Genomic DNA, 24,887 nt, shown 5'->3' with positions numbered 1-24,887 from the left:
TATGTCACACACACATCCACGTTACACACACACATGCGTGCACGCACACGCGCACACACACCTATACGGGTACTCCCACCGCCTAAGTGGATGGGGACATGTGGTTGTGCTTTGATCAATATTTGTGCAATAGGCTTCTCTGGTAGAGTGATCAGAGTGGGTTTTTCTTTGATTAATTCTCATTCAACTGTTCCGTCTTCCCTACCTGTAACGTTGGTCGTTGGGAGAAAGAGAGGAGGACCAATGCGCAGCGTGGTAAGTGTTCTGTAACATTCGTCGTTGGGAGAAAGAGAGGAGGACCAATGAGCAGCGTGCTAAGTGTTCTGTAACGTTCGTCGTTGGGAGAAAGAGAGGAGGACCAATGAGCAGCGTGGTAAGTGTTCTGTAACGTTCGTCGTTGGGAGAAAGAACGGAGGACCAATGCTCAGCGTGGTAAGTGTTCTGTAACGTTCGTCGTTGGGAGAAAGAGAGGAGGACCAATGAGCAGCGTGGTAAGTGTTCTGTAACGTTCGGCGTTGGGAGAAAGAGAGGAGGACCAATGCGCAGCGTGGTAAGTGTTCTGTAACGTTCGTCGTTGGGAGAAAGAGAGGAGGACCAATGCGCAGCGTGGTAAGTGTTCTGTAACGTTTGTCGTTGGGAGAAAGAGAGGAGGACCAATGAGCAGCGTGGTAAGTGTTCTGTAACGTTCGTCGTTGGGAGAAAGAGAGGAGGACCAATGAGCAGCGTGGTAAGTGTTCTGTAACGTTCGTCGTTGGGAGAAAGAACGGAGGACCAATGCTCAGCGTGGTAAGTGTTCTGTAACGTTCGTCGTTGGGAGAAAGAGAGGAGGACCAATGAGCAGCGTGGTAAGTGTTCTGTAACGTTCGGCGTTGGGAGAAAGAGAGGAGGACCAATGCGCAGCGTGGTAAGTGTTCTGTAACGTTCGTCGTTGGGAGAAAGAGAGGAGGACCAATGCGCAGCGTGGTAAGTGTTCTGTAACGTTCGTCGTTGGGAGAAAGAGAGGAGGACCAATGAGCAGCGTGGTAAGTGTTCTGTAACGTTTGTCGTTGGGAGAAAGAGAGGAGGACCAATGAGCAGCGTGGTAAGTGTTCTGTAACGTTGGTCGTTGGGAGAAAGAGAGGAGGACCAATGCGCAGCGTGGTAAGTGTTCTGTAACGTTCGGCGTTGGGAGAAAGAGAGGAGGACCAATGCGCAGCGTGGTAAGTGTTCATAGCTTTTAATGACGTACTAGAACACTGAACAAAACAATAAATAACAAACCAACAGTCGCGTAAGGTGAAAGACAAAAACACTAAACAGGAAATAAGCACCCACAACTCAAAAGTGAAGCCAGGCTACCTAAGTATGGTTCTCAATCAGGGACAACGATTGACAGCTGCCTCTAATTGAGAACCATACCAGGCCAAATACAGAAATCCCAAATCATAGAAATAAGAACATAGACAATCCACTGTTGTCCCTGTCTTTTTCCTGTAAACTTGATGTATTGAATATGAGGATTACCATGAATCAACACCCCTCTGTAAATGAAGAGTAAGGCCTTTGTCGTGAACACATTATTATTTTATCAAATGTGAAGAGGCACACGAGTCCTCATCATCACAGTATTGCATAGAAACCATTAAAAAATACATCCCATCCCCCACCATAATCCAGGACTGGGGGCTGGATGTGAATAACTCTGTGTAACAGAGGCAGATCATACCGAGTAAACTCACCCCACAGCTTGAAATGTCACCAATAGCACCACTTGAATCAGATTATTTTCAGAGGCGCAACTGGTTTGTATGTTGTCAAGCAGGTAGTCACTTGTGTTTGCAATCAGAGGACCACTGATTTGAGCACAGTAAGGGGACAGGGACAGTGGAGGAAGTGAAACTGCATTGGAGGAAATAACATCTATCATAGCAACTACAAATCAACACAAAGAAAAGTGCTCACTTTAGCAATGTACAATTATAGCCACATTTATTAATTACAAGCAGATTACCTTTACACTACTCTACTACGATCATCACCATCATCATCCCTGTCATCTTCGTTTCAATGTTTTGCCTTTACATCATACACACATTTACAACAAAATGCAAACACAAGTTGATGAACAGAAACTGTTAAAGTGGTTCACAACAAAATAAAAATACATGTCTAGCATTGTTGTCTTTTTTAGGAGATACTTCTCAAAATACTGTTCATTATCACAAGTGTTTTTTTACTCAGTAGTGTTACCGTACTAAAAGTGCACACAGTCTATTCAATAACAGACAGCTTTGTATAATACAATGGCAATTTACACAATGATGCATTTCACACATTCAACATCAAAACAAGGCAAACCAATTCAAAAGGCACAGGACTCCCACATCAATAACAATCGTCTTTATAGAAACCAAGTTGTACTTGTTGACACTTTATAATGTGGTTCTTCACTTTAAAATGATTCAAGGCCCAGTGCAGTCAAAAACTACATCGTTCTGTCTTTTATTTATATTTCCACACTATGAGGTTGGAATAATACTGTGAAACTGTGAAAATGATGATAATGCCCTTTTAGTGTAACAGCTGTAGTGCTGAGTGATTAGTGCTTTTTGAGGTTGGTTCGGTTTCCATTATAAAAAAATAATCACGTTTTTTGATTTCGGTTTAGATTATTTTTTTAAACATGAAATGTATTATAAATAATGACTTAAGAGCTTTTTAATGGAAATTCTAAAACCTAAAATAGTGAACATTCAGTTGCCAAAGCATTGAACATATTCCATTGTCTCTGTCAGATCCACATCGAACATCAGAATTATAGGAAATTACTATGACATAATAAAATATACTGTTGTGTATATTACTTAGTTTTTTATTTAATGACTTTATTATTTTTCAGTCCTTAAAGTAATCATCTCAGTTCAGGCAGTAGCAGTCAGCCAGCCAGGCCATCTAACGTTATGTGCTCCCCATACTGTACTGTCTGTAGTCATCCTATTTAGCTAGCCTGGCTAAGTACAGTATGCTGCAGAGTTGACTGACAACATAATTTTATTTGTTCTTAAAAGTAGATAAGCTATACTTTCACAAACTGTCCCTGACCCTCTCGTTGTAATGTTATGCACATTCCTCTCTCATGCCGTCTTATGCGTTCTGTGTGTATCTAACCTAATATAGCAGGCGTAAAAGTCTATCCGTTCAGAGATCTGTATACAATGACGAGATGCTCATGTCTATGCCCAAACAATGGGAGTCGTTGTCCCAAAGGCGGGAAGGCAGGCAACAAGCTTTTAAAAATGAATAAAAAAATATGAACCTTTATTTATACAAGTCCAAAATAAGCCCATCGAAACGCATTGGGTTTATCTTGGACAGATTTAGGTGAGAGTGAAACCTCTCACTTCGCCTCTTCCTCCGCCTCGAGCCGGGAAAAACTGGCGCAATAGATTGTGGTTATTGTAGTTAATTACCACATTTCTGCGCTGAACTAGGTCGAATATTTGCTTAATGAAAACTACAACTCCCTTCAGCCCAGCGTCCCACATAGCTCTTGACTTGATTTCTCTCTAGAGAAACGGCACGTTGGGTTCACAAAATAATTTACTAAATACAATTCTAGTAATTGAACCCACGTTGGTCAATCAGTTGTTTAATAACCAAAAATAAAATCTTGGTTAATCGCTCAGCACTAAAGAGCCGTTTTTAGTTGGATGGAGTTTTGGTCTGCCTGGTGACATCACCAGGTGTTAAATTAGTTAATAGACCAATAAGAAAGAGTTCCAAAACTCTCTGCCAATAACAGCTAGTCAGTTTTCCCCTCCCCACTCAGACCACTCCCAGAAGGTCCTAGCAAAATTCTTGCTTGAGAAATTACTTTTGCTAATAATACATTTTTGTTTCTTGTTGACAATTTTTATTAAAAACAATTACAGTTAGCTATTTAATTGTTACCCAGAATTGATTTGATATTGAGATAAAACGGCTGCATTGGACCTTTAATCAATTGAAATAAGTTTTCCAATATCAGACATGATACATGTGGTGTATGTATGGTACTGTACAGATTGGAAACTAAAAAACATCATATGGGTCTTTGATTGACAGTTTAGTTAAGTATGACGTCACATATCAAAAGAGGTATGGACCAATAGTGTTCAAGATCCCGTAAAGGGTGGTGATCTCAATATTTTACACAGACATGAAATTACCTTCAATGGTTTGATTTAGAAATTAAAATCTACCACTCCCATGTTGCAAACTTTATCTGTGGTAGCTGTCTTAGGCAGGAATTACTTGCCAAAGAAGGAGTAAAACCATTGAATAAACAGTTGGGACATGTATGCCTGTAGACGTGTGATCACAAAACTGTGTCTAGGGTCTAAATGTAATGTAGTAACCACTCCAACAGGTGAAAGGACTGGGACATCATTTTAGTGTCTTCTGTTAATGGGTCAAGTGTGTGTGTGTGTGTGTGTGTGTGTGTGTGTGTGTGTGTGTGTGTGTTTACAATTTCAGGCATTGGTAAGGGGCAGTGATATAGTCATGTTGCTTTTCATCTCATATCAACACCTGTACTTTATCACTTGTACTGTACAAACAATGTAATCTCATCCATAGTAACATTTTTGCAGTTTCAGTTTGAGTTGATTTTACATTTATGTTATGTATTCTCTGCTGACATGTACAATTGGTAAAGAACAAGATTTACTCTTTCTTCCATCCCTTTATCCTCATCACTCTCCTTCCACCCCTCACCCCCTCTCCACCCTCCACCCCTCCCTGGCAGGATTAACCAAAAACTATTTAACAATATATAACCTAAGGTGTCAAAAATATTTTTTTAAATGAAATAAGAAATCTAGAAAATAAGTACATCTTGGCCAGGTCAGAACATGATAAAAACAGTATAGAGTAGGCCTACTTCTGAAAGGACCAAATAAATCCAGAAAGCCTTCAGTGCTTGGGGGTTAGAAGAGAATAGAAGAGTTAGTTCTGTAGAAAGCCTTCAGTGCAAAATATACGAGGAGGGATTCTTCATTTTAAATAAAGATTGTGTCCACAGTGTTTGGACAAGAAGTTCAATTTACCATGCCTTTACTTTACTTGGGACAATGTGAAGTGCAAACACTTCACATTGCAGTGCCAATGTCATAATGATACTATTAATTACCATCTAAGTGCACAGTGAAATCAAAACATTGGCACCATTGACCGACCTGCACTTGGTCAACATTGTGAGAACCTAATCTAACACTTAATACTTTTTCTTGTTTAAAAAGTAGGAACACACTAAAAACATAAAAAAAAGATAGTATTCTGTCTGTGCAATAGTTCAAGTAAGTAACTTTGTTTCTGCGCATAGTTAGTGCCTAGTCAAAAATACCCATATCCTGTACTGAAAGATCCACACCGCTTCAGGGGAAAACAACAAAACACAAATACAAAACAAGTATTTACATATCTGAATAGAACTACAGAGTGGGTACTCCCTACTACTGGTCCAGGGTCAGTTTGAACCCCTACTGGTTAAAGTTAGGATTGAGCGCAGGGTAATCTGTTCCTAGATCTGTGCTTAGAGTGGCAATTTCCACCTTGAGCCAGAACGACCAACTAGAACTGTCCAATTCAGAGGAAAGGGAGGGGTTTAGTCTCTAAAGGGGTGTCTCAAAGACTCTGGATGTGTCTGAAATGGCAGCCTATAGTGCACTACTCTAATATCACACTCTGGATGTGTCTGAAATGGCAGCCTATAGTGCACTACTCTAATATCACACTCTGGATGTGTCTGAAATGGTAGCCTATAGTGCACTACTCTAATATCACACTCTGGATGTGTATGAAATGGCAACCTATAGTGCACTACTCTAATATCACACTCTGGATGTGTCTGAAATGGCAGCCTATAGTGCACTACTCTTATATGAGAGTAGTGCACTATAGACAGTAGGGAATAGGGTGGCATTTCAGATTTGTTCTAAAGGGACGTGTCAAACACTCTTTCCGACGAGTCTTCTGTATCGTCCTCCGACTGTGACTTGTGGTTGAGCCTCTCGGTCGTCGAGGAGACAGACAGGTTGCCATGGGGACTGTCGTCGCTAAGCTTGGCCTTGCTGCTGTAATGGACGAACTCCTGGATCTCTAGAGGCAACCGTCTGAACTTGTCCTGGTACTCCTGGTCCAGCTCACTCTGTAGCTATATGGAGAGGAGAGATCAGAGTATGGGTCTATAGGTAGCTATGTAGAGAGGAGATAGCATGGGTGTATAGGTAGCCATGTAGAGAGGAGATATCAGAGTATGGGTCTATAGGTAGCTATGTAGAGAGGAGAGATCAGAGTATGGGTCTATAGGTAGCTATGTAGAGAAGAGATAGTATGGGTCTATGGGTAGCTATGTAGAGAAGAGATAGTATGGGTCTATAGGTAGCTATGTAGAGAAGAGATAGTATGGGTCTATAGGTAGCTATGTAGAGAGGAGAGATCAGAGTATGGGTCTATAGGTAGCTATGTAGAGAGGAGAGATCAGAGTATGGGTCTATAGGTAGTTATGTAGAGAGGAGAGATCAGAGTATGGGTCTATAGGTAGCTATGTAGAGAGGAGAGATCAGAGTATGGGTCTATAGGTAGTTATGTAGAGAGGAGAGATCAGAGTATGGGTCTATAGGTAGCTGTATGGAGAGGAGAGGGTATGGGCCTATAGCACAGGAGGTTGGTGGCACCTTAATTGGGGTGAACAGGCTTGTGGTAATGGCTGGAGCGGAATAGGTGGAATGGTATCAAAGACATCAAACACATGGTTTCCATGTCATTCCATTCGCCCCATTCCAGCCCTTATTATGAGCCGTCCTCCCCTCAACAGCCTCCACTGGTCTATGGGTAGCTACTATATGGAGAGGAGAGGACCGAGTATGGGTGTACTACAGAACCAGATAGAACCAGTGTCAACAGAACTACAGCATCAAAGAGAACTCCTGGTCCAGCTCACTCTGCAGCTATAGGGAGAGCTGCAGTAGGCGTCTACAGAACCAACAGAGTGGGCCTGCATAATGATATACTGAACATGTCCTGGTTACTCCTGGTACTCTGTAACTGAAGAGGAGAACTGAATATGGTGTCAGTGACTAGTGATGACTGATTTAGACCAGCAGGGTAGATGTTACTGGTCAACAGGTGGGCCAATGGTTGTTGTGGGGCTAACTGGGTAACCTATATTATGGATCAAGGTACTTTTCTTGTTCAACGTTTTCTTTTGTTCAATTTTCTCTACCTCAATTAGTAACAAAGGAATGAAAGAGATGTGAATCGTTAATCCTGAATGTAGGCTCCCGTGTTCTTCTGAGCTCCCTGCCTTCTGACGGACAGACAGAGAGTCAGAGAGAGTCTGTTTTTCTCCCAGGCATATCCGCCCCAAATGATTACAGATGACAGGATTGTATTCATTCTGATCCAATAATTGCTTTAATGCTGATTTTTCTGTTTAACTACCCGGCTGCGTCCCAGGGGAGGGCCGTAATTAAAGGAGAGCAGCAAAGATGAACCACGTCACAATCTAAGAGTCTAAGGATCTAAGAGCTACATCTGCTTTTCAGCATTACAGGTGATGGAGGACAAGCTGATTTAAATAAGTCTATGATCTCACAGAGTTAGAGTCAGGCACAAAAATAAAGGAGAGTTTGTCAATAAAGGTCAGATTGTTGTAGGATTACTTGCTCATCAAACAATCCTACGATTAATATGTCACCAAATAACCTGTGGGCTAATGGTCAGGGCTATGGCTGTCTGTGAGGAATTAACTGAGAGTTGCTGGTAATATACCTTTTATACACAATCAAACTTTAGTGAAGTGATCCAATATTAATGAACCTCAGCCCCACTCCAATCCAAGGAGACATTCTTGAGAGTGGGTCTATTCAAATCCAAACATTTATTTTTTTCCTTAACTTGGGCCACATCGAAGTAGATCAGAAATCAAATCAAATCTGTAAACAGATTGCAGATGTTATCACAGTTTCTAGCTCCAATAGTGCCGTAATATTTAGCAATACAATATCAATACGCACATAATATATACAGTATATATACTGTACATAGGGCAGCAGTCTCTAAGGGGCAGGGTACTGGGCAGAGGCTGGCAAGTGGTGACTGTTTAACAGTCTGATGGCCTGGAGATAGACGCTGTCTCTTGGTCCTAGCTTTGATGCACCTGTACTGTCGCCACCTTCTAGATGGTACCGGGGTGAACAGGCCGTGGCTTGTCTGAGGTCTTTGATGATCTTCTCAGCCTTCCTGTGACACCGGATGCTGTAGATGTCCTGGATAGCAGGCAGTGTGCCCCCGATGATGCGTTGGGCTGACCGCAACACCCCTTGGGAGAGCCCTGCGGTTGCAGGCAGTGCAGTTGCCATACCAGAATGTGACACAGCCCGACAGAATGCTGTCGATGGTAGAAGTCTGTGAGGTTCTTAGGGGCCAGGCTGAATTTCTTCAGCCACCCTGTGTGATGTGCACTCCGAGGAACTTTAAGCTTTTGACGCTCTCCACTGCGGCCTCGCGATGTGGATGGGGGTGTGGTGATGTGGATGGGGGCGTGGCGATGTGGATGGGGGCATGGCGATGTGGATGGGGGCATGGCGATGTGGATGGGGGCGTGGCGATGTGGATGGGGGCATGGCGATGTGGATGGGGGCATGACAATGTGGATGGGGGCATGACGATGTGGATGGGGGCATGACGATGTGGATGGGGGTGTGGCGATGTGGATGGGGGCATGACGATGTGGATGGGGGTGTGGCGATGTGGATGAGGGCATGGCGATGTGGATGGGGGCGTGACGATGTGGATGGGGGCGTGGCGATGTGGATGGGGGTGTGGCGATGTGGATGGGGGTGTGGCGATGTGGATGGGGGCATGGCGATGTGGATGGGGGTGTGGCGATGTGGATGGGGGCATGGCGATGTGGATGGGAGCATGACGATGTGGATGGGGGTGTGGCGATGTGGATGGGGGCATGACGATGTGGATGGGGCTGTGGCGATGTGGATGGGGGCATGGGGATGTGGATGGGGGCATGGGGATGTGGATGGGGGCGTGCTGTCTCTTGTAGTCTACGATCAGCTCGTTTGTTTAGTTGACATTGAAGGAGAGGTTGTTTTAATTGGTACCACTCTGCCAGGGTTCTCACCTCCTCCCTGTAGGCTGTCTCGTCACTGTTGGTAATCAGGCCTACCACTGTTGTGTTGTAGGCAAACTTGATGGTTGAGTTGGAGACATGCATAGCCACGCAGTCATGTGTGAACAAGGAGTATAGGAGGGGGCTGACAACACACCCCTGTGGGGCTTGCGTCTTGAGGTACAGCATGGGGAGGGGTTCAGACCCAGGCCCCTGAGCTTACTGATGAGCTTGGAGGGCACTTTAGTGTTGAAACCTGAGGCTTAGAGGGTACCGTTGTCCTTCCTAGGAACAAGGCTGGCATTGAAACCGTCATAAAACTGACAGAGAAGCCCAGAGGTGTGAATCGACTTGTTATGTAGTGATTAAAAAAAAGGTGGGTAAACTCTGATTGCCGGTGGTGGTGGAAAAGTTACGCTGTCTGTACATTCAAAACAAAAATTCTGCAAAAGGTGGGTAAACTGTTTGGTAAAAAGAGGCAGGCAGGCAGGGCAAGCTAGCCTCAGCCTGCACATTAGAACATTATAGGCTAGAGAGGAAGATACAGTAGTTATGGGATGAAATAGAAGATATATTTAAATGTGATTCCGAGTGAAGAGGCGATTAAAGGACTTGGGAGAAGAAAGAGGGATGAAAACTCTATCCCACTGGAGGACTGGGGAGAAGAGAGGGGGATGAAGACTCTATCCCACTGGAGGACTGGGGAGAAGAGAGGGGGATGAAGACTCTATCCCACTGGAGGACTGGGGAGAAGAGAGGGGGATGAAGACTCTATCCCACTGGAGGACTGGGGAGAAGAGAGATGGATGAAAACTCTATCCCACTGGAAGACTGGGGAGAAGAGAGGAATGAAGACTCTATCCCACTGGAGGACTGGGGAAAAGAGAGAGGGATGAAGACTCTATCCCACTGGAGGACTGGGGAGAAGAGAGAGGGATGAAAACTCTATCCCACTGGAGGACTGGGGAGAAGAGAGAGGGATGAAGGCTCTATCCCACTGGAGGACTGGGGAGAAGACAGAGGGATGAAAACTCTATCCCACTGGAGGACTGGGGAGAAGAGAGGGATGAAGACTCTATCCCACTGGAAGACTGGAGAGAAGAGAGAGGGATGAAAACTCTATCCCACTGGAGGACTTGGGAGAAGAGAGAGGGATGAAAACTATCCCACTGGAGCAGTGGGGAGAAGAGAGAGGGATGAAAACTCTATCCCACTGGAGGACTGGGGAGAAGAGAGAGGGATGAAGACTCTATCCAACTGGAGGACTGGGAGAAGAGAGAGGGGTGAAAACTCTATCCCACTGGGGGACTGGGGAGAAGAGAGAGGGATGAAAACTATGTCCCACTGGAGGACTGGGGAGAAGAGAGAGGGATGAAAACTCTATCCCACTGGAGGACTCGGGAGAGAATGAGAGAGGGATGAAAACTCTATCCCACTTGAGGACTGAGGAGAGAAGGAGAGAGGGATGAAGACTCTATCCCACTGGAGGACTGGGGAGAAGAGAGAGGGATGAAAACTCTATCCCACTGGAGGACTGGGGAGAGAAGGAGAGAGGGATGAAAACTCTATCCCACTGGAGGACTGGGGAGAAGAGAGAATGATGAAAACTCTATCCCACTGGAGCACTGGGGAGAAGAGAGAGGGATGAAAACTATGTCCCACTGGAGGACTGGGGAGAAGAGAGAGGGATGAAAACTATATCCCACTGGAGGACTCGGGAGAGAATGAGAGAGGGATGAAAACTCTATCCCACTGGAGGACTGAGGAGAGAAGGAGAGAGGGATGAAGACTCTATCCCACTGGAGGACTGGGGAGAAGAGAGAGGGATGAAAACTCTATCCCACTGGAGGACTGGGGAGAGAAGGAGAGAGGGATGAAAACTCTATCCCACTGGAGGACTGGGGAGAAGAGAGAATGATGAAAACTCTATCCCACTGGAGCACTGGGGAGAAGAGGGATGAAAACTCTGTCCCACTGGAGGACTGGGGAGAAGAGAGAGGGATGAAAACTCTATTCCACTGGAGGACTGGGGAGAGAAGGAGAGAGGGATGAAAACTCTATCCCACTGGAGGACTGGAGAGAGAAGGAGAGAAGGATGAAGACTCTATCCCACTGGAGGACTGGTGAGAAGAGAGAGGGATGAAAACTATCCCACTGGAGGACTGGGGAGAGAAGGAGAGAGGGATGAAGACTCTATCCCACTGGAGGACTGGGGAGAAGAGAGAGGGATGAAAACTCTATCCCACTGGAGGACTGGGGAGAGAAGGAGAGAGGGATGAAAACTTTATCCCACTGGAGGACTGGAGAGAAGAGAGAGGGATGAAAACTCTATCCCACTTGAGGACTGGGGAGAGAAGGAGAGAGGGATGCAAACTCTATCCCACTGGAGGACTGGGGAGAAGAGAGAGGGATGAAAACTCTATCCCACTGGAGGACTGGGGAGAAGAGAGAGGGATGAAAACTCTATCCCACTGGAGGACTGGGGAGAAGAGAGAGGGATGAAAACTCTAACCCACTGGAGGACTGGGGAGAGAAGGAGAGAGGGATGAGAACTCTATCCCACTGGAGGACTGGGGAAAAGAGAGAGGAATGAAAACTATCCCACTGAAGGACTGGGGAGAAGAGAGAGGGATGAAGACTCTATCCCACTGGGGGACTGGGGAGAAGAGAGAGGGATGAAAACTCTATCCCACTGGAGGACTGGAGAAAAGAGAGAGGGATGAAAACTCTATCCCACTGGAGGACTGGGGAGAGAAGGAGAGAGGGATGAAAACTCTATCCCACTGGAGGACTGGAGAGAAGAGAGAGGGATGAAAACTCTATCCCACTGGAGGACTGGGGAGAGAAGGAGAGAGGGATGAAAACTCTATCCCACTGGAGGACTGGGGAGAAGAGAGAGGGATGAAAACTCTATCCCACTGGAGGACTGGGGAGAAGAGAGAGGGATGAAAACTATCCCACTGGAGGACTGGGGAGAAGAGAGAGGGATGAAGACTCTATCCCACTGGAGGACTGGGGAGAAGAGAGAGGGATGAAAACTCTATCCCACTGGAGGACTGGAGAGAAGAGAGAGGGATGAAAACTCTATCCCACTGGAGGACTGGGGAGAAGAGAGAGGGATGAAAACTCTATCCCACTGGAGGACTGGGGAGAAGAGAGAGGGATGAAAACTCTATCCCACTGGAGGACTGGGGAGAAGAGAGAGGGATGAAAACTATATCCCACTGGAGGACGGGGGAGAGAAGGAGAGAGGGATGAAAACTCTATCCCACTGGAGGACTTGGGAGAAGAGAGAGGGATGAAAACTCTATCCCACTGGAGCACTGGGGAGAAGAGAGAGGGATGAAAACTCTATCCCACTGGAGGACTGGGGAGAAGAGAGAGGGATGAAGACTCTATCCAACTGGAGGGCTGGGGAGAAGAGAGAGGGGTGAAAACTCTATCCCACTGGGGGACTGGGGAAAAGAGAGAGGGATGAAAACTCTATCCCACTGGAGGACTCGGGAGAGAATGAGAGAGGGATGAAAACTCTATCCCACTGGAGGACTGAGGAGAGAAGGAGAGAGGGATGAAGACTCTATCCCACTGGAGGACTGGGGAGAAGAGAGAGGGATGAAACCTATGTCCCACTGGAGGACTGGGGAAAAGAGAGAGGGATGAAAACTATATCCCACTGGAGGACTCCGGAGAGAATGAGAGAGGGATCAAACCTCTATCCCACTGGAGGACTGAGGAGAGAAGGAGAGAGGGATGAAGACTCTATCCCACTGGAGGACTGGGGAGAAGAGAGAGGGATGAAACCTATGTCCCACTGGAGGACTGGGGAAAAGAGAGAGGGATGAAAACTATATCCCACTGGAGGACTCCGGAGAGAATGAGAGAGGGATCAAACCTCTATCCCACTGGAGGACTGAGGAGAGAAGGAGAGAGGGATGAAGACTCTATCCCACTGGAGGACTGGGGAGAAGAGAGAGGGATGAAAACTCTATCCCACTGGAGGACTGGGGAGAGAAGGAGAGAGGGATGAAGACTCTATCCCACTGGAGGACTGGGGAGAAGAGAGATGGATGAAAACTCTATCCCACTGGAGGACTGGAGAGAGAAGGAGAGAAGGATGAAGACTCTATCCCACTGGAGGACTGGTGAGAAGAGAGAGGGATGAAAACTATCCCACTGGAGGACTGGGGAGAGAAGGAGAGAGGGATGAAGACTCTATCCCACTGGAGGACTGGGGAGAAGAGAGAGGGATGAAAACTCTATCCCACTGGAGGACTGGGGAGAAGAGAGAGGGATGAAAACTCTATCCCACTGGAGGACTGGGGAGAGAAGGAGAGAGGGATGCAAACTCTATCCCACTGGAGGACTGGGGAGAAGAGAGAGGGATGAAAACTCTATCCCACTGGAGGACTGGGGAGAAGAGAGAGGGATGAAAACTCTAACCCACTGGAGGACTGGGGAGAGAAGGAGAGAGGGATGAGAACTCTATCCCACTGGAGGACTGGGGAAAAGAGAGAGGGATGAAAACTATCCCACTGGAGGACTGGGGAGAAGAGAGAGGGATGAAGACTATCCCACTGGAGGACTGGGGAGAGAAGGAGAGAGGGATGAAGACTCTATCCCACTGGAGGACTGGGGAGAAGAGAGAGGGATGAAAACTCTATCCCACTGGATGACTGGGGAGAAGAGAGAGGGATGAAAACTCTATCCCACTGGAGGACTGGAGAGAGAAGGAGAGAATGATGTAGACTCTATCCCACTGGAGGACTGGTGAGAAGAGAGAGGGATGAAAACTCTATCCCACTGGAGGACTGAGGAGAGAAGGAGAGAGGGATGAATACTCTATCCCACTGGAGGACTGGGGAGAAGAGAGATGGATGAAAACTCTATCCCACTGGAGGACTGGAGAGAGAAGGAGAGAAGGATGAAGACTCTATCCCACTGGAGGACTGGTGAGAAGAGAGAGGGATGAAAACTATCCCACTGGAGGACTGGGGAGAGAAGGAGAGAGGGATGAAGACTCTATCCCACTGGAGGACTGGGGAGAAGAGAGAGGGATGAAAACTCTATCCCACTGGAGGACTGGGGAGAAGAGAGAGGGATGAAAACTATATCCCACTGGAGGACTGGGGAGAGAAGGAGAGAGGGATGCAAACTCTATCCCACTGGAGGACTGGGGAGAAGAGAGAGGGATGAAAACTCTATCCCACTGGAGGACTGGGGAGAAGAGAGAGGGATGAAAACTCTAACCCACTGGAGGACTGGGGAGAGAAGGAGAGAGGGATGAGAACTCTATCCCACTGGAGGACTGGGGAAAAGAGAGAGGGATGAAAACTATCCCACTGGAGGACTGGGGAGAAGAGAGAGGGATGAAGACTATCCCACTGGAGGACTGGGGAGAGAAGGAGAGAGGGATGAAGACTCTATCCCACTGGAGGACTGGGGAGAAGAGAGAGGGATGAAAACTCTATCCCACTGGATGACTGGGGAGAAGAGAGAGGGATGAAAACTCTATCCCACTGGAGGACTGGGGAGAGAAGGAGAGAGGGATGCAAACTCTATCCCACTGGAGGACTGGGGAGAAGAGAGAGGGATGAAAACTCTATCCCACTGGAGGACTGGGGAGAAGAGAGAGGGATGAAAACTCTATCCCACTGGAGGACTGGAGAGAGAAGGAGAGAAGGATGAAGACTCTATCCCACTGGAGGACTGGTGAGAAGAGAGAGGGATGAAAACTATCCCACTGGAGGACTGGGGAGAGAATGAGAGAGGGATGAAGACTCTATCCCACTGGAGGACTGGGGAGAAGAGAGAGGGATGAAAACTCTATCCCACTGGAGGACTGGGGAGAAGAGAGAGGGATGAAAACTCTATCCCACTGGAGGACTGGGGAGAGAAGGAGAGAGGGATGCAAACTCTATCCCACTGGAGGACTGGGGAGAAGAGAGAGGGACGAAAACTCTATCCCACTGGAGGACTGGGGAGAAGAGAGAGGGATGAAAACTCTATCCCACTGGAGGACTGGGGAGAAGAGAGAGGGATGAAAACTCTAACCCACTGGAGGACTGGGGAGAGAAGGAGAGAGGGATGAGAACTCTATCCCACTGGAGGACTGGGGAAAAGAGAGAGGGATGAAAACTATCCCACTGGAGGACTGGGGAGAAGAGAGAGGGATGAAGACTCTATCCCACTGGAGGACTGGAGAGAAGAGAGAGGGATGAAAACTCTATCCCACTGGAGGACTGGGGAGAGAAGGAGAGAGGGATGAAAACTCTATCCCACTGGAGGACTGGGGAGAAGAGAGAGGGATGAAAACTCTATCCCACTGGAGGACTGGGGAGAAGAGAGAGGGATGAAAACTATCCCACTGGAGGACTGGGGAGAAGAGAGAGGGATGAAGACTCTATCCCACTGGAGGACTGGGAAGAAGAGAGAGGGATGAAAACTCTATCCCACTGGAGGACTGGAGAGAAGAGAGAGGGATGAAAACTCTATCCCACTGGAGGACTGGGGAGAAGAGAGAGGGATGAAAACTCTATCCCACTGGAGGACTGGGGAGAAGAGAGAGGGATGAAAACTCTATCCCACTGGAGGACTGGGGAGAAGAGAGAGGGATGAAAACTATATCCCACTGGAGGATGGGGGAGAGAAGGAGAGAGGGATGAAAACTCTATCCCACTGGAGGACTGGAGAGAGAAGGAGAGAGGGATGAAAACTCTATCCCACTGGAGGACTGGAGATAGAAGGAGAGAGGGATGAAAACTCTATCCCACTGGAGGACTGAGGAGAGAAGGAGAGAGGGATGAAGACTATCCCACTGGAGGACTGGGGAGAAGAGAGAGGGATGAAAACTCTATCCCACTGGATGACTGGGGAGAGAAGGAGAGAAGGATGAGAACTCTACCCCACTGGAAGACTGGAGAGAAGAGAGAGGGATGAAAACTCTATCCCACTGAAGGACTGAGGAGAGAAGGAGAGAGGGATGAAGACTCTATCCCACTGGAGGACTGGGGAGAAGAGAGAGGGATGAAAACTCTATCCCACTGGAGGACTGGGGAGAGAATGAGAGAGGGATCAAACCTCTATCCCACTGGAGGACTGAGGAGAGAAGGAGAGAGGGATGAAGACTCTATCCCACTGGAGGACTGGGGAGAAGAGAGAGGGATGAAAACTCTATCCCACTGGAGGACTCGGGAGAGAATGAGAGAGGGATCAAACCTCTATCCCACTGGAGGACTGAGGAGAGAAGGAGAGAGGGATGAAGACTCTATCCCACTGGAGGACTGGGGAGAAGAGAGAGGGATGAAAACTCTATCCCACTGGAGGACTGGGGAGAGAAGGAGAGAGGGATGAAGACTCTATCCCACTGGAGGACTGGGGAGAAGAGAGATGGATGAAAACTCTATCCCACTGGAGGACTGGAGAGAGAAGGAGAGAAGGATGAAGACTCTATCCCACTGGAGGACTGGTGAGAAGAGAGAGGGATGAAAACTATCCCACTGGAGGACTGGGGAGAGAAGGAGAGAGGGATGAAGACTCTATCCCACTGGAGGACTGGGGAGAAGAGAGAGGGATGAAAACTCTATCCCACTGGAGGACTGGGGAGAAGAGAGAGGGATGAAAACTCTATCCCACTGGAGGACTGGGGAGAGAAGGAGAGAGGGATGCAAACTCTATCCCACTGGAGGACTGGGGAGAAGAGAGAGGGATGAAAACTCTATCCCACTGGAGGACTGGGGAGAAGAGAGAGGGATGAAAACTCTAACCCACTGGAGGACTGGGGAGAGAAGGAGAGAGGGATGAGAACTCTATCCCACTGGAGGACTGGGGAAAAGAGAGAGGGATGAAAACTATCCCACTGGAGGACTGGGGAGAAGAGAGAGGGATGAAGACTATCCCACTGGAGGACTGGGGAGAGAAGGAGAGAGGGATGAAGACTCTATCCCACTGGAGGACTGGGGAGAAGAGAGAGGGATGAAAACTCTATCCCACTGGATGACTGGGGAGAAGAGAGAGGGATGAAAACTCTATCCCACTGGAGGACTGGAGAGAGAAGGAGAGAAGGATGTAGACTCTATCCCACTGGAGGACTGGTGAGAAGAGAGAGGGATGAAAACTCTATCCCACTGGAGGACTGAGGAGAGAAGGAGAGAGGGATGAATACTCTATCCCACTGGAGGACTGGGGAGAAGAGAGATGGATGAAAACTCTATCCCACTGGAGGACTGGAGAGAGAAGGAGAGAAGGATGAAGACTCTATCCCACTGGAGGACTGGTGAGAAGAGAGAGGGATGAAAACTATCCCACTGGAGGACTGGGGAGAGAAGGAGAGAGGGATGAAGACTCTATCCCACTGGAGGACTGGGGAGAAGAGAGAGGGATGAAAACTCTATCCCACTGGAGGACTGGAGAGAAGAGAGAGGGATGAAAACTATATCCCACTGGAGGACTGGGGAGAGAAGGAGAGAGGGATGCAAACTCTATCCCACTGGAGGACTGGGGAGAAGAGAGAGGGATGAAAACTCTATCCCACTGGAGGACTGGGGAGAAGAGAGAGGGATGAAAACTCTAACCCACTGGAGGACTGGGGAGAGAAGGAGAGAGGGATGAGAACTCTATCCCACTGGAGGACTGGGGAAAAGAGAGAGGGATGAAAACTATCCCACTGGAGGACTGGGGAGAAGAGAGAGGGATGAAGACTATCCCACTGGAGGACTGGGGAGAAAAGGAGAGAGGGATGAAGACTCTATCCCACTGGAGGACTGGGGAGAAGAGAGAGGGATGAAAACTCTATCCCACTGGATGACTGGGGAGAAGAGAGAGGGATGAAAACTCTATCCCACTGGAGGACTGGGGAGAGAAGGAGAGAGGGATGCAAACTCTATCCCACTGGAGGACTGGGGAGAAGAGAGAGGGATGAAAACTCTATCCCACTGGAGGACTGGGGAGAAGAGAGAGGGATGAAAACTCTATCCCACTGGAGGACTGGAGAGAGAAGGAGAGAAGGATGAAGACTCTATCCCACTGGAGGACTGGTGAGAAGAGAGAGGGATGAAAACTATCCCACTGGAGGACTGGGGAGAGAATGAGAGAGGGATGAAGACTCTATCCCACTGGAGGACTGGGGAGAAGAGAGAGGGATGAAAACTCTATCCCACTGGAGGACTGGGGAGAAGAGAGAGGGATGAAAACTCTATCCCACTGGAGGACTGGGGAGAGAAGGAGAGAGGGATGCAAACTCTATCCCACTGGAGGACTGGGGAGAAGAGAGAGGGACGAAAACTCTATCCCACTGGAGGACTGGGGAGAAGAGAGAGGGATGAAAACTCTATCCCACTGGAGGACTGGGGAGAAGAGAGAGGGATGAAAACTCTAACCCACTGGAGGACTGGGGAGAGAAGGAGAGAGGGATTAGAACTCTATCCCACTGGAGGACTGGGGAAAAGAGAGAGGGATGAAAACTATCCCACTGGAGGACTGGGGAGAAGAGAGAGGGATGAAGACTCTATCCCACTGGAGGACTGGAGAGAAGAGAGAGGGATGAAAACTCTATCCCACTGGAGGACTGGGGAGAGAAGGAGAGAGGGATGAAAACTCTATCCCACTGGAGGACTGGAGAGAAGAGAGAGGGATGAAAACTCTATCCCACTGGAGGACTGGGGAGAGAAGGAGAGAGGGATGAAAACTCTATCCCACTGGAGGACTGGGGAGAAGAGAGAGGGATGAAAACTCTATCCCACTGGAGGACTGGGGAGAAGAGAGAGGGATGAAAACTATCCCACTGGAGGACTGGGGAGAAGAGAGAGGGATGAAGACTCTATCCCACTGGAGGACTGGGAAGAAGAGAGAGGGATGAAAACTCTATCCCACTGGAGGACTGGAGAGAAGAGAGAGGGATGAAAACTCTATCCCACTGGAGGACTGGGGAGAAGAGAGAGGGATGAAAACTCTATCCCACTGGAGGACTGGGGAGAAGAGAGAGGGATGAAAACTCTATCCCACTGGAGGACTGGGGAGAAGAGAGAGGGATGAAAACTATATCCCACTGGAGGATGGGGGAGAGAAGGAGAGAGGGATGAAAACTCTATCCCACTGGAGGACTGGAGAGAGAAGGAGAGAGGGATGAAAACTCTATCCCACTGGAGGACTGGAGATAGAAGGAGAGAGGGATGAAAACTCTATCCCACTGGAGGACTGAGGAGAGAAGGAGAGAGGGATGAAGACTCTATCCCACTGGAGGACTGGGGAGAAGAGAGAGGGATGAAAACTCTATCCCACTGGATGACTGGGGAGAGAAGGAGAGAAGGATGAGAACTCTACCCCACTGGAAGACTGGAGAGAAGAGAGAGGGATGAAAACTCTATCCCACTGAAGGACTGAGGAGAGAAGGAGAGAGGGATGAAGACTCTATCCCACTGGAGGACTGGGGAGAAGAGAGAGGGATGAAAACTCTATCCCACTGGAGGACTGGGGAGAGAAGAGAGAGGTATGAAGACTCTATCCAACTGGAGGGCTGGGGAGAAGAGAGAGGGGTGAAAACTCTATCCCACTGGGGGACTGGGGAGAAGAGAGAGGGATGAAAACTCTATCCCACTGGAGGACTCGGGAGAGAATGAGAGAGGGATGAAAACTCTATCCCACTGGAGGACTGAGGAGAGAAGGAGAGAGGGATGAAGACTCTATCCCACTGGAGGACTGGGGAGAAGAGAGAGGGATGAAAACTATGTCCCACTGGAGGACTGGGGAAAAGAGAGAGGGATGAAAACTATATCCCACTGGAGGACTCGGGAGAGAATGAGAGAGGGATCAAACCTCTATCCCACTGGAGGACTGAGGAGAGAAGGAGAGAGGGATGAAGACTCTATCCCACTGGAGGACTGGGGAGAAGAGAGAGGGATGAAAACTCTATCCCACTGGAGGACTGGGGAGAGAAGGAGAGAGGGATGAAAACTCTATCCCACTGGAGGACTGGGGAGAAGAGAGAATGATGAAAACTCTATCCCACTGGAGCACTGGGGAGAAGAGAGAGGGATGAAAACTCTGTCCCACTGGAGGACTGGGGAGAAGAGAGAGGGATGAAAACTCTATTCCACTGGAGGAATGGGGAGAGAAGGAGAGAGGGATGAAAACTCTATCCCACTGGAGGACTGGAGAGAGAAGGAGAGAAGGATGTAGACTCTATCCCACTGGAGGACTGGTGAGAAGAGAGAGGGATGAAAACTCTATCCCACTGGAGGACTGAGGAGAGAAGGAGAGAGGGATGAAGACTCTATCCCACTGGAGGACTGGGGAGAAGAGAGATGGATGAAAACTCTATCCCACTGGAGGACTGGAGAGAGAAGGAGAGAAGGATGAAGACTCTATCCCACTGGAGGACTGGTGAGAAGAGAGGGATGAAAACTATCCCACTGGAGGACTGGGGAGAGAAGGAGAGAGGGATGAAGACTCTATCCCACTGGAGGACTGGGGAGAAGAGAGAGGGATGAAAACTCTATCCCACTGGAGGACGGGGGAGAAGAGAGAGGGATGAAAACTCTATCCCACTGGAGGACTGGGGAGAGAAGGAGAGAGGGATGCAAACTCTATCCCACTGGAGGACTGGGGAGAAGAGAGAGGGATGAAAACTCTATCCCACTGGAGGACTGGGGAGAAGAGAGAGGGATGAAAACTCTAACCCACTGGAGGACTGGGGAGAGAAGGAGAGAGGGATGAGAACTCTATCCCACTGGAGGACTGGGGAAAAGAGAGAGGGATGAAAACTATCCCACTGGAGGACTGGGGAGAAGAGAGAGGGATGAAGACTATCCCACTGGAGGACTGGGGAGAGAAGGAGAGAGGGATGAAGACTCTATCCCACTGGAGGACTGGGGAGAAGAGAGAGGGATGAAAACTCTATTCCACTGGAGGAATGGGGAGAGAAGGAGAGAGGGATGAAAACTCTATCCCACTGGAGGACTGGAGAGAGAAGGAGAGAAGGATGTAGACTCTATCCCACTGGAGGACTGGTGAGAAGAGAGAGGGATGAAAACTCTATCCCACTGGAGGACTGAGGAGAGAAGGAGAGAGGGATGAAGACTCTATCCCACTGGAGGACTGGGGAGAAGAGAGATGGATGAAAACTCTATCCCACTGGAGGACTGGAGAGAGAAGGAGAGAAGGATGAAGACTCTATCCCACTGGAGGACTGGTGAGAAGAGAGGGATGAAAACTATCCCACTGGAGGACTGGGGAGAGAAGGAGAGAGGGATGAAGACTCTATCCCACTGGAGGACTGGGGAGAAGAGAGAGGGATGAAAACTCTATCCCACTGGAGGACGGGGGAGAAGAGAGAGGGATGAAAACTCTATCCCACTGGAGGACTGGGGAGAGAAGGAGAGAGGGATGCAAACTCTATCCCACTGGAGGACTGGGGAGAAGAGAGAGGGATGAAAACTCTATCCCACTGGAGGACTGGGGAGAAGAGAGAGGGATGAAAACTCTAACCCACTGGAGGACTGGGGAGAGAAGGAGAGAGGGATGAGAACTCTATCCCACTGGAGGACTGGGGAAAAGAGAGAGGGATGAAAACTATCCCACTGGAGGACTGGGGAGAAGAGAGAGGGATGAAGACTATCCCACTGGAGGACTGGGGAGAGAAGGAGAGAGGGATGAAGACTCTATCCCACTGGAGGACTGGGGAGAAGAGAGAGGGATGAAAACTATATCCCACTGGATGACTGGGGAGAAGAGAGAGGGATGAAAACTCTATCCCACTGGAGGACTGGGGAGAGAAGGAGAGAGGGATGCAAACTCTATCCCACTGGAGGACTGGGGAGAAGAGAGAGGGATGAAAACTCTATCCCACTGGAGGACTGGGGAGAAGAGAGAGGGATGAAAACTCTAACCCACTGGAGGACTGGGGAGAGAAGGAGAGAGGGATTAGAACTCTATCCCACTGGAGGACTGGGGAAAAGAGAGAGGGATGAAAACTATCCCACTGGAGGACTGGGGAGAAGAGAGAGGGATGAAGACTCTATCCCACTGGGGGACTGGGGAGAAGAGAGAGGGATGAAAACTCTATCCACTGGAGGACTGGAGAGAAGAGAGAGGGATGAAAACTCTATCCCACTGGAGGACTGGGGAGAGAAGGAGAGAGGGATGAAAACTCTATCCCACTGGAGGACTGGAGAGAAGAGAGAGGGATGAAAACTCTATCCCACTGGAGGACTGGGGAGAGAAGGAGAGAGGGATGAAAACCCTATCCCACTGGAGGACTGGGGAGAAGAGAGAGGGATGAAAACTCTATCCCACTGGAGGACTGGGGAGAAGAGAGAGGGATGAAAACTATCCCACTGGAGGACTGGGGAGAAGAGAGAGGGATGAAGACTCTATCCCACTGGAGGACTGGGAAGAAGAGAGAGGGATGAAAACTCTATCCCACTGGAGGACTGGAGAGAAGAGAGAGGGATGAAAACTCTATCCCACTGGAGGACTGGGGAGAAGAGAGAGGGATGAAAACTCTATCGCACTGGAGGACTGGGGAGAAGAGAGAGGGATGAAAACTCTATCCCACTGGAGGACTGGGGAGAAGAGAGAGGGATGAAAACTATATCCCACTGGAGGATGGGGGAGAGAAGGAGAGAGGGATGAAAACTATATCCCACTGGAGGACTGGAGAGAGAAGGAGAGAGGGATGAAAACTCTATCCCACTGGAGGACTGGAGATAGAAGGAGAGAGGGATGAAAACTCTATCCCACTGGAGGACTGAGGAGAGAAGGAGAGAGGGATGAAGACTCTATCCCACTGGAGGACTGGGGAGAAGAGAGAGGGATGAAAACTCTATCCCACTGGATGACTAGGGAGAGAAGGAGAGAGGGATGAGAACTCTACCCCACTGGAAGACTGGAGAGAAGAGAGAGGGATGAAAACTCTATCCCACTGAAGGACTGAGGAGAGAAGGAGAGAGGGATGAAGACTCTATCCCACTGGAGGACTGGGGAGAAGAGAGAGGGATGAAAACTCTATCCCACTGGAGGACTGGGGAGAGAAGAGAGAGGTATGAAAACTCTATCCCACTGGATGACTGGAGAGAAGAATGAGGGATGAAAACTCTATCCCACTGGAGGACTGGGGAGAAGAGAGAGGGATGAAAACTCTGTCCCACTGGAGGACTGGAGAGAGAAGGAGAGAAGGATGAAGACTCTATCCCACTGGAGGACTGGTGAGAAGAGAGAGGGATTAAAACTCTATCCCACTGGAGGACTGGGGAGAGAAGGAGAGAGGGATGAAGACTCTATCCCACTGGAGGACTGGGGAGAAGAGAGAGGGATGAAAACTCTATCCCACTGGAGGACTGGGGAGAAGAGAGAGGGATGAAAACTCTATCCCACTGGAGGACTGGGGAGAAGAGAGAGGGATGAAAACTCTATCCCACTGGAGGACTGGGGAGAAGAGAGAGGGATGAAAACTAACCCACTGGAGGACTGGGGAGAGAAGGAGAGAGGGATGAGAACTCTATCCCACTGGAGGACTGGGGAAAAGAGAGAGGGATGAAAACTATCCCACTGGAGGACTGGGGAGAAGAGAGAGGGATGAAGACTCTATCCCACTGGGGGACTGGGGAGAAGAGAGAGGGATGAAAACTCTATCCCACTGGAGGACTGGGGAGAAGAGAGAGGGATGAAAACTCTATCCCACTGGAGGACTGGAGAGAGAAGGAGAGAGGGATGAAAACTCTATCCCACTGGAGGACTGGAGAGAGAAGGAGAGAGGGATGAAAACTCTATCCCACTGGAGGACTGGGGAGAGAAGAGAGAGGGATGAAGACTCTATCCCACTGGAGGACTGGGGAGAGAAGGAGAGGGAATAATATTATCCAACTACAAGTGTAGGATCTTAATTTGATCACTGTGTTGTTTGCAGAAATTTTCTGGCACAGCAGGAAATTCAAACTTGTAGTGTATTCAAGGTTTAAAAAGTATTCTAAAGTTAGAAATTTCCACCCAAAATTTTCAGACTTGATTTCTCCTAACAAACAACATATCAACCCCCCAAAAAAGCTTCATTAATTATAATCCACGCAATAATTCACATTTCCTTTTGCTGCAGGATTATTTTCCTGCTGTGAGAAACTGGTCAAATTAAGATCCTACATCTGTAGGAATGGGAATGAGGAGAGAAGAAAGGGATGTCGGCAGGAGAGAGGAATGAAGTCAGTCCCACTAGAGGACAGGTGTGGTGAGCGGTGATAATGATATGTGATAAGATTATTTCATGTTCCTTATGAAGAGAAGCCAAAGGCAGTTCTCCATCACCTGGGACAGTAAAGTTCGATTCTGATTCAGCTTTTCTAACTCCCTTGCTGATCAAACGTGAGGTTATCTCTAGCCTTACCCAACCACACTCTTCAAGGTTTGTGCATTCATACAGTCTCTGCCCTGATTTGACCACACTACAAGGTGACCTTCCAGGAAGAGTGTTTTTCACTAAGATGATATTCAGCCAGATGGCTAGACGCTCTCCTCTCCTCTCCTCTCCTCTCCTCTCCTCTCCTCTCCTCTCCTCTCCTCTCCTCTCCACGCCTGACCTACTTAGAAAGGGACTGTCTGCAGCGCACTCTGTCCCCCTGCTAACCATAGGCACTGAGGTATTTTGATAAAAGCGGTCATCTCTCTCCCAGCTCTGATGATTCCTAGGTGTGAAGATGTTGGGTGGGGTGGAGCAGGACGGTGTGAGGTGGAATGTGCTGGGCGGCCATCAGTCAAT

At 48.5% G+C, this 24,887-nt stretch overlaps 1 protein-coding gene across 2 annotated transcripts in view; it reads right to left on the bottom strand.

The window, feature by feature from the left end:
- Nucleotides 1–2,010: 2,010 nt before the first annotated feature.
- Nucleotides 2,011–24,887, bottom strand: part of LOC139407292 (1-phosphatidylinositol 4,5-bisphosphate phosphodiesterase beta-1-like) — a 256,969-nt gene continuing 234,092 nt past the window's right edge. For both annotated transcript variants that reach the window (XM_071150944.1, XM_071150945.1), the window contains exon 33: nt 2,011–6,172. In XM_071150944.1, the coding sequence (XP_071007045.1) occupies nt 5,954–6,172 (219 nt within the window). In that variant the 3' untranslated portion in view covers nt 2,011–5,953. The remainder of the gene's footprint in view (nt 6,173–24,887) is intronic.

The sequence above is a fragment of the Oncorhynchus clarkii genome, chromosome 4 (genome assembly GCF_045791955.1).
Source record: "Oncorhynchus clarkii lewisi isolate Uvic-CL-2024 chromosome 4, UVic_Ocla_1.0, whole genome shotgun sequence".
NCBI lineage: Eukaryota > Metazoa > Chordata > Actinopteri > Salmoniformes > Salmonidae > Oncorhynchus > Oncorhynchus clarkii.
The sequence above is the reverse complement of the archived record's forward strand: the minus strand, read 5'-3'. Positions and strand labels throughout refer to the sequence as shown.